The sequence below is a fragment of the Carcharodon carcharias genome, chromosome 3, assembly GCF_017639515.1.
Source record: "Carcharodon carcharias isolate sCarCar2 chromosome 3, sCarCar2.pri, whole genome shotgun sequence".
NCBI classification, from domain to species: domain Eukaryota; kingdom Metazoa; phylum Chordata; class Chondrichthyes; order Lamniformes; family Lamnidae; genus Carcharodon; species Carcharodon carcharias.
Window position 1 is genome coordinate 160970939 of NC_054469.1, and position 10559 is coordinate 160981497.

General features: G+C 42.4%; 1 protein-coding gene across 1 annotated transcript in view; it reads right to left on the reverse strand.

Annotated features, from left to right (window-relative positions):
* The window catches only part of srd5a1 (steroid-5-alpha-reductase, alpha polypeptide 1 (3-oxo-5 alpha-steroid delta 4-dehydrogenase alpha 1)), a 31874-nt gene extending 21639 nt beyond the window's left edge, over positions 1–10235 (reverse strand). Inside the window, exons 1-2 of the mRNA XM_041184487.1 lie at positions 9764–10235; positions 3889–4055 (exon numbers count right to left, since the gene is read on the reverse strand). Of these exons, the coding sequence (XP_041040421.1) occupies positions 3889–4055; positions 9764–10080 (484 nt within the window). The 5' untranslated portion in view covers positions 10081–10235. The remainder of the gene's footprint in view (positions 1–3888; positions 4056–9763) is intronic.
* Between the last annotated feature and the right edge of the window lie 324 nt (positions 10236–10559).

Consider the following 10559-nt stretch of genomic DNA (forward strand, 5'->3'; position numbering starts at 1 on the left):
CTGTTAACAATGCAGCAGAAATAACGAGTTTCGATCTCTGCGAGTCCCCTTGTTTCATGATTACAATGTCCTTACAATGGGGTGTGAGATTCCACAAGGATGAGAGGGAACTCTTATGTTCTTATAACTTCTGTTGGAAGCTTCCAGGACAGATGGCTAATCCTGTGAGTAATGTGACCCGCAGCAGCCATCTTGCTGATTCAGCAAAATTCCATTTTAAAAAATAGCAAAAAAAAATTAAGTTTGAGGTATATAATTCTGATTTCTTTTCATGTCTTATTGACATGACACATTAATGAAGTTTTCAACAACTGATGGGCTGAGCCAAGGCAAGATCAGGCCACGTTATGGAGGTGGAATTAAACAGTCTTATTGATGGTGCAAATGTGTGGTTGGAAGCTCATTTCAAGGTCAAATATGACAGAGGGATGGAAACATTTACAAAAAGGTGAAATGAAGTCAAAGTGGGGAAAATGTCAGAGACAAAAGAAATGATACAGCAATGATAACTAAGGCACGTTTGAGAGAAAGAATTAGAAAATAGAAAAAAAAAGTTGCTGTAAGAGAATAAGAAAAAAATATATATTTTTGCAAATTGCAATGGGAGATAAACCAGTATAACAGAACATTCTAGGACATGTTTTAGCTATGGGGTCCAAGAGGGGAGGCAGATGGCAGCCAGTTGGACCTGAGCAGCATGAAGCTCAAGAGATATTTCTGCCCAAAGCCATTTATGGTAGTTGACTTGTAGGTGGGAGCAGGATGCTGGTCAGCAGGAATACCTTGGAGGAACTCAGGTAAGTGGTTGAGAGGGTGATCAGGAACACTGAAATCAGGGGAGGGAAACGGAAGACAAGATTTCCCAAAGTTTCCTCACACTCTTCCTGGTCCACAAAACAAAATTACAATTAAAATGCGCTTACCCTTCTGTGCTGCTTCTGGACCTAGTGCCTCTTGCAACCAGGTTGACCTAGCAGAGAAACGATAATGGCCTCCTCACACAGGTTAACTGTTAAAATCACAGTCAAGCCCCAATGACACCATAAAAGCCTAATCTACATATTCAAAGAGGGCCCGGATGCTTTCTGGGCTGTGTCGCTCTTGACTGCTCAAAAGAGCAGGTCAAGATAGCAACCCAACTGCAGACAGAAGAATCAATGCCAGAGTCGCGCATGAACCTGACAGGCAGCACGAAAATCCGCCCATTTATGTCTTTGTGTAGAACATTATGGACGATGCCCCTCTTTCAGCCTCATGTGGGCATGCTGGAATTCTTGTGGCACAGTGGATAGCATCCCTGCATCTGAGCTAGAAGCTCTGGGTTTAAGTCCCACTCCAGGACTTGATGGCCAAGGATGATGCATCCATAACACAGCCAAAGTAGATAGAATATCAATCAATAAATCCTGCTGACATAGGGTAATGGCAGGCAATAAGAGCAGGAGAGATTCCTGGTTAGCCATGTCATGGAAAGAAAATTGGAGTATCTATCATCAATATCCATAGCTCCAGCCTACAACATGCATATAAAAATGCATGTTGCCACAGCAACTTGGGCCGGTTGGCTCAGTTGGTTGGATGGTCAGTGTGGATCAGATTCCTGCCAACAGCATGAGGTTCAAAGCCTGTTCCGGCTGGGGTGGATTGGGGACCTGCCTCCTTGACCTATCTGTGGTGGAGATTGCAGACTTGTGAGTCAGACCTGCCTTCGGGCAGAGAACTGAAGAAGAAGAATGGACAAAAGCAAAATACTGCAAATGCTGGAAATCTGAAACAAAAACAAAAATAGCTGTAAAAACTCAGCATGTCTGACAGCATCTGCGGAGAGGAAGACAGTTAACGCTTCGAGTCCGTATGACTCATCAGAACTAAAGAAAAATAGAAATGAGGTGAAATATAAGCTGTTTGAGGGGGGTGGGACAGGTAGAGCTAGATAGAGGGCCAGTGATAGGTGGGGGCAAAGAAGAGATTGCCAAAGATGTCATAGATAAAAGGACAAAGGGGTGTTGATGGTGGTGATATTAACTAAAGAACAAAGAAAAGTACAGCACAGGAACAGGCCCTTTGGCCCTCCAAGCCCGCGCCGATCATATTGCCTGTCAACTAAAACGTTTTGCACTTCCGGGGTCCGTATCCCTCTATTCCCATTCTATTCATGTATGTCAAGCTGCCTCTTAAACACCACTATCGTACCTGCTGAGTGAGTAAGGGAGACAGGCCAACAAGAGATGCAGCAGTGAGGACAAGAATCTGGAACTATTTAGCAAATTGGAGGAGACACTCAGTGTGTACAGATGGGTCGCATGATAATATCAGATTCTTACAATTATGAAGCTGCGTATTATTTCATCTTCTCCCCCATGATGTTCTGTAAAGTTTACTGGAATGTGTGAAAAATCTTGCTCCAAATAATTCCTTCGCTTTTCTCTCTCAAATAATTATTAGGGGACCTTCAGTGGCTATCTTCACAGAACGGGAGAATTTTAACCAAGTTTTTAAATAAGAAGGAAGTTACTGCATTTGCATAATGGGCTAGTCCCAGTGTTAGTATGGTGTAAATGCCAGACTCCAGTAGGACACGTACAAAGGCAGTGCTAGTGATACCAGAGCACTATTACTAAACACAATAAGAGTGACACTGGTTAATTCCCCCTCTAAATCACATTTCAGGTCCTGCCGTCTGATCAACAGAGGCACTCCCCCTGCCAACTCCCTCGCCCTTTTAAATTAAGTGGGCTAACAGCTCTGCACACAGCCCAGAGAAATTCCAGAGGTTATATCTGACCCAGCTGGAAACAATGCATTTCTCTTTAATGCCCCTCTAAAGATCAGCCTTGATTCAAACACAATTCAATTCTTGTCTCAGCCAATTCAGGGAGATGCAAGGCCATGGTTAATGGGACAGAGGGTCCTGAGCCCACCACACTGGGCTCTTGACCGGGAAGTGTTGAAGACAGAGCAAGGGTGGGGTACAAGTCAATAATTGACAGCTTAGAAAACAGGTTGATCACAGAGCAAGATTCATGAGCAGTTACAGATTCAATCAAATGAATCAGGTCTCACTTTCTATCCGAGATCCCCCCCCACCACCCGCACAGTCACACGTGCACACTCCCTCACACGTGCAGTTAGGGAATATCCCCCCTCCCAGTCACACATGCACACTCACTCTCACATGCAGTTAGGGAATATCCCCCCCACAGTCACACATGCACACTCACTCACATATGTACACTCACTCACACATGTACAGTTAGGGAATATCCCCCAACAGTCACACACACGTACACTCACTCACATGCACAGTTAAGGAATGCCACTCCCAGCATTGGGAAATGTTGCATTACTCTATTTTCCCACCTCTTCACAGCCAACCAAAGCCAATGGGCTGCAATTCTATTGTACCTTTTGACTTTTGGGAAGTGCTAGTGGTGACATTAAAGGTAGAAAGCAGGACGAGCAAGAAGAATGGACATGATGCTAAAATAGGGACACAATGGAAACCGTTGCAGATCAGCTGTGCAGCGGTTATGTAGGCATTACCACACATTAGACAGTTCCATCAGTTAGCACATGCATCTGCTAGGATTGCATTATATCCTGAGTGTGTTGCTGCCCTGTTGTTATTATAAGTCTGATTGGAGCAAATTTTCTCCTGCATTGCCTGTGGGAGTATGTGCCCTGCTAATTAAATCTTTAGCTCTAGAAGACTCCAGCACAATCCAAACTGGGTGGCAACCCTACCTACTATAGGTTGACTTGTATGGAGAAAGGAATATTCTCTGTCTTATGCCTGTCGATCTCTGGTGACAAAAAGGTTAAGCATCCTCCACTACAGCATTATCACCCCCTCCCCAAAAATAAACTTTTACATCAAATTAAGATTACCTGTGAGGAAGCGTTGATCAGTTATCCAGTCTGAGGGGTAGACAGCGTACTTGCTTAGGAATCTAGCCTGCAGATATCCATTATATAGGCAAAATATGAAAGCTAATACAAAAGAAATGAAAGGTGTCGCTTTTCCTCCTCTAATTAAAAAAGGGAATATCAGTGACCTGTAACAAACAGAATTGTTGACTATTATTTTTTTCAAAAAGAAAATATTCAAATCTGTAAGTAACAATGAACCTGGGTAAGTAGTTTACCACAACATTTCTAATTTCTCATAATCTACTATTCACTTCTTGCTCTTCATTTTCATAGTCAATAGTTTTCTTATCTCACATTTTCTCTTATTTTCAAAAGCCTTCCTAATTTCTTCATTTTCTTATGCAGCAGGCGGTATTGAGTCTTGGAAATACTGAAATGAATCATGGAAGCAAAGATTTTAATTAATTATACTGACTATAAACCATTTGTATATGTTCACAAGCACCTGCTCCTTACCCATTGGTAGACCTACTTTCACCAAATGGGTTCAAAAGATCAGAACATGCTCAAATGATTAGGCATGTAAATTAAATGGGCTGCAGTAGCTCTGTCCCTGCAGAAAGGGGCCCAGGGCAGCAATGCCCACTTTTAATATGTTATGCGCTGGTAGTAATATTTTTGACAAAGGAAGTGGTAATCTAGTAATGAAGTGAAAAAAATATTTTCATGCATGTACTGCTCCAAAAAAAACCCCAACGATCGAACTACAAGTGCGCTGTGCCTTACAAATGCATCTGCAAGAATCTCAGTGACTAAAGTGAACTGAGCTAAATTTCAGGTACTCGCCTTTAACAAGAGCTGTATCAGCATAGAATCTGTGAGGTACTTCTGGTGTAGCCTGCACGGATTACCATGCTTAGAAGGTTTGCCAACACAGGTGTGCTCTGCATGTGCTGGAAGTAAGCAGAATGAGCAGATTATGATGTCACACTATGTCTAATGCTGATTTGGCCATCAATCTGTCATTTTGGATCTGACAGATCCTGTTAGGATCCTCTCTTAAACATGTATTCAGCTGCACGAGGGACCATTCATCACACCCCCCCCCCACCCCACAACATCATGTAGTACTTGTCTGCACCCCACAATCATGGCAACCTCCTCCATATTTCCTGCATTTCTAACTAGAATACGCAACAACCAGCATGTCACTGAATCAGAAGCTGCGTGGCCAATGTCCAATAGTCAGTTTTTGTCATGACAACAATTCTTGAAATTACAAAAATAAGCTAGTTAATCAAAAACAATCATCTCGTTGCAGCAGGTTTAACATCTACTAGCAGATTTGAGAGTGGGTCAATCTATTTCAATAATTTCATTGAAATTTTCTTTTGTGTCTTAGCAACCATCTAATCTCCTTTACAATTTTTCTTTTGTAACACTAACTCTGCCGCTGACCAGAAAGGCATCAGGAATAGTTGTGCATGCATACTCGGCTCAGACTGTACTCGTCAGCACATGCTTAAGTGTTCCTGATGCCTTTCTGGTCGGCAGCAGGAGCTTGGATCTTCTTTAAAATATCCAGAGGCTTAAACAACACATCTAGATTGTACATGTACATCACAGATTTTAAATCCTTGCTGTGGGTCCCACTGACCAACCTGGATAGGCATTGAAATAGAGGTTAAATCCCTCCATTAGGTTAGATCCACTGTGTTAAGGCTTTGGGCAGGGAGCTTCTTATACAGCCTGGGTAGCTCAATTGGTACATAATGGGACTCTTAATCCCAGGGTCGTTATTATTTTGTATATTAATATTCTTTTTATTGATTTTGACCCAAAAAGTGTCCTTAAATTAAACATTAAGATCAATTCTTAATTCAATTCTTCACGTCTGTCTTCACCCAAGAGAATGAGGGTGAAGGTATAGAACTTGGGGAGAGAGACTGCGAGGTTCTTAAACAAATTGATATAGGGAGTGACAAGGTATTGGAGGTGTTGGCAGGCTTAAAAGTGGACAAATCTCCAGGTCCGGATGATTTGTGTCCCAGACTGCTGAGGAAGGCAAGGGAGGAGATCGCAGGGGCTCTAACCCAATTTTTTAATTCCTCTCTGGCCACAGGGGAGGCGCCAGAGGACTGGAGAACAGCTAATGTGGTTCCGCTATTTAAGAAGGGTTATAGAGATAAGCCAGGGAACTACAGACCAGTGAGTCTCACGTCAGTGATAGGGAAACTATTGGAAAAATTTCTGAAGGAGAGTATCTATCTCCACTTGGAGAGGCAAGGTTTGATCAGGGATAGTCAGCATGGCTTTGTCAGAGGGAGGTCATGCCTAACAAATTTGATTAAAATTTTTGAGGAGGTGACCAGGTGTGTAGATGAGGGTAGTGCAATTGATGTAGTATATATGGATTTCAGCAAAGCCTTTGACAAGGTCCCACATGTGAGACTTTTAAAGAAGGCAAAAGCACATAGGATACAGGGTAATTTGAAAAGGTGGATTCAAAATTGGCTTAGTTGTAGGAGGCAGAGGGTGATGACAGAAGGATGCTTTAGTGACTGGAAGCCAGTGTCCAGTGGCGTACCACAGGGATCTGTGCTCGGTCCCCTATTATTTGTCATTTATATAAACGACATAGATGACTATGTGGGGGGTAGGGTTAGTACGTTTTTGGATGAAACAAAGATTGGCTGGGTGGTTGAGTGTTTTGGGCTACAGGAAGATATAGACGGGATGGTCAAATGGGCAGATAAGTGGCAGATGGAATTTAACCCTGAAAAGTGTGAGGTGATACACTTTGGAAGGAGTAATTTGACAAGGAAGTACTTAATGAATGGCATGGCATTCGGAAGTTCTGTGGAACAAAGGGACCTTGGCGTGTGTGTCCATAGATCTCTGAAGACAGAGGGGCATGTTGGTGAGGTGGTGAAAAAGGCATATGGGACACTTGCCTTTATCAATCGAGGCATAGCTTAAAAAAGTAGCAAGGTCATGTTGGAGTTGTATAGAACCTTGGTGAGGCCACAGCTGGAGTACTGTGTGCAGTTCTGGTCGCCACATTATAGGAAGGATGTGATTGCACTGGAGGGGGTGCAGAGAAGATTCACCAGGATGTTACCTGGGATGAAACATTTAAGTTATGAAGAGAGGTTGGATAGACTTGGGTTGTTTTCATTGGAGTAGAGAAGACTGAGGGGCGACCTGATCGAGGTGTACAAGGTTATGAGGGGCGTGGACAGGGTGGATAGGGAGCAGCTGTTCCCCTTAGTAGAAGGGTCGGTCACAAGGGGGCATAATTTCAAGGTGAGGGGCAAGAGGTTTAGGGGGGATGTGAGGAAAACCTATTTTACCCAGAGGGTGGTGACGGTCTGGAATGCACTGCCTAGGAGGGTGGTGGAGACAGGTTGCCTCACATCCTTTAAAAAAGTACCTGGATGAGCACTTAGCATGTCATAACATTCAAGGATATGGGCTCTAACAAGGATATAACTCTACTTTGGCTATTATTATAAACCAGGCCTCATGTGAAAATAAAAGCGTCGGCTGTTCAAGACTCAAAGCACTATAATTTTAAACGAGGGGACCATTAGGTATTAAAATGCTGTAAATTAGTTTGGGAATTAGTTCCAATTTTCCAAAAGAAAAGCTTTGCATTCAATAACATTCAAGGATATGGGCCAAGTGCTGGTAAATGGGATTAGGTAGGTAGGTCAGGTATTTCTCGTGTCACTGCAGACTTGATGGGCCGAAGGGCCTCTTCTGCACGGTGATTCTGATTCTGTGAATTCTCCATATTGGAAGGTCAGAATCTCACTTCCTGAAACTTCCTGATTATATAGCTTCATCTTTTACTGAATCGTCAAGAAGCATGTTTTACAGTTACTAAATGAAAAGTGGACTAGATACAAGAACTTGCAATTGGTTAAGGGCTGCACAACTTAGATGAGCAAGCCATGTCACCCGCATGGAAGCCTGCAGAATCCTCAAGGTGGGGAGCTGTCTTAGGGCAAATGACATCAAGGTGGTCAGTACAAATGATACAAGGCTTTAAAAAGAGCTTTACAAACTTCTGCATTGCAGACTACCTTTCTTGGTAAAATACTGCAGCTAATTGGCCTATGTGGAGGAAAGTACTGAAATTTGGTTCAGCATGCTTCAACATCTACATCAAACTCGCAACATCTAGCACCCCAGAGAAAGGCTAGAGATGGCGCAGCTGAAAAAGTTCCCCCAAGCACCAACAACATGAACTGCCAGTTTTGTGGACGTCCATGCCGATCTCACATTGGATTCTTCAGTCACAAGAGAACCCACAGAAGGCGATGAAATCACTTACAGCTTGGACATACTTGACTAATGAGGATTCTATCACCAATCAGCTGCGGTGAAATCATCCACCAATTCATGGTGAATTGAGGCTTACTGGTTATTTCTAACTTGCTATGAATTGCTGTGTTTTTTTAAAAAAAATTAATAGGATGTGTATTAAAATCACCATTTTTTTCCAGCAATATCTGGGCCCATGTCCCATTTAAGGGTCACTATACCATCATTATTATTAATGGCTCAGATTTTGCAGTTGCAATGACAGTTAAACTGTCAGGGCTCAACATCATTACAACTGTGAAACTGGCAGAAGCTTTTGGTGTCCACAGATGTGCAGTTAAATGTGGAAATCTAGAAGTTGCTGTCAGTAATTTCCCACTCTCCACAGGCTGCAGTTGAAGTCCTTGTCGTTGGAAATCTAAAATCACCTGAATCAAATTGAACATCCACTTTTACGCTACTATTCTCAGTGTAAGAATCCTTTAAAAAGTTATGCATTGCTGAATGAGGTCTAACGGGACTTTTAGCAGCAGATTAAGTTCATAATCACTCCTGAACAAACCTCATATGCCCTGAAAAACTAGTTTCATACTTGTGGAATGCCATGACAAGAATATAGAATCACACAGTGGTTACAGCACAGAAGGTGGCCATCTGACCCGACATGTTGTGCTCACTCTCTGCAAGAGCGATTCACTTAGTGTCACTCCCTGCCCTTTTGCCCCAAAGCCCTGCAAATACTTCTTCAGATAATGATCCAATTATCTTTTGAAAGTCATGATTCAACTTACTGTATAAAAAAGATTTTCCTCATTTCACAGTTGCTTTTTTAGCCAATGACTTTCAATCTGTGTCCTCTGGCTCTTGATCCTTCCGCCAATGGGAACAGTTTCTCCCTATCTACTTTCTCCAGTCCCCTCATGATTTTGAATACCTCCATCAAACCGCCTCTCAACTTTCTCTTCTCAGAGGAGAACAGTCAAGGCTTCTCCAAACTACCTACGTCACTGAAGTATGATAATTAAAAAATAAATATTTTAAGCTAGTTTATATTTCAGCTTCTAGATTAATCCCATGTATATTTCCCAAACTTTATTTTGCTGCTGGTAAAATTATTAAAATGTGATGAATGATTAATTTTGCACTTCATTGTTTGCTGTCTGTGACAATTGCTCAATGCGAAAGGCTGCTTAGCCAATTTGATTATATCATTATTAAGGGACACCAGAGATCCCCAGGAATAGATGGCACAATCAAAGTAAAATAAAAGCAAAACACTGCGGATGCTGGAAATCCAAAACAAAAATACCTGGAAAAACTCAGGTCTGACAGCATCTGCGGAGAGGAACACAATTAACGTGTCGAGTCCGTATGACTCTTCAACAGAACTAAGTTTTTGTTTTGGATTTCCAGCATCCGCAGTTTTTTGCTTTTATATAAGAGTGAAATCCATGCCACTGAGATCACTGAATCCTTGTGGGCAGCTTTCTTCGAGCACTTTGCACCCGACCGCAAATGTTATTGTCCTACCTGCTTTCATTAATATGAAACATGCAGCTCTTACCTTTGGGTGTAGTGACAGATGAACATCCCCAGGAGGAGCTGGTTGGGAAGCTGCAAAGGTTTAATGTCAGCGCTGAAAAACATCAGATAAATTGGCAATACCAGGGACGGGATCTCCTGGATAAACCAAGCAGCCTTCACATTGACTTGAATCCTCCACTTATTGGAAGCATATCTTCCATATGGCAAATCAACAGACCGCAAAACCACGAATGAACAGCCTCCCATGAGGATCATGAGCCAGGACAACGATTCCATTAGCAACTCGTTTTCATTATCCAAACCCAAAAGAAACCGGAAGAACGACTGTGGGAACATATTGAGGACTTAATGCCAATTGCTTTTATCAACCCAGAAATTTCAATATGAAATACGGTGAAGTCCAACCAAGTACATTTCCGAAGCAAAAGCGACCTCAAATCTAGCTTTTCAAGACTCGGAAGGGGAGGAGGAGTTTGTGGCTGACCTTGTTATCAGCCATTCAAAAGCGGGTTTGTTTTACGAATCACGTTTTTAGTTTGATTGGGAACCAGCGAATGACAGCAGAGCAGCGTACCCAGCCCTACATTGAGCGCAAACGTTTATCACAGGAACGCCTCATATTTGCTTATTTCAAGCACTTGTGTGGCGAATCAACGGTGAATGAAGAGTACAATTTGCAACAAAAACAAAAACTGCTGGAAAAACTCAGCAAGTCTGACAGCATCTGTGGAGAGAAAGACAGAGTTAACGTTTCGAGGCCAGATGACTCTTCATCAGAACTAGAGAAGTAGAAATGTGGTGAAATATTTACTGAT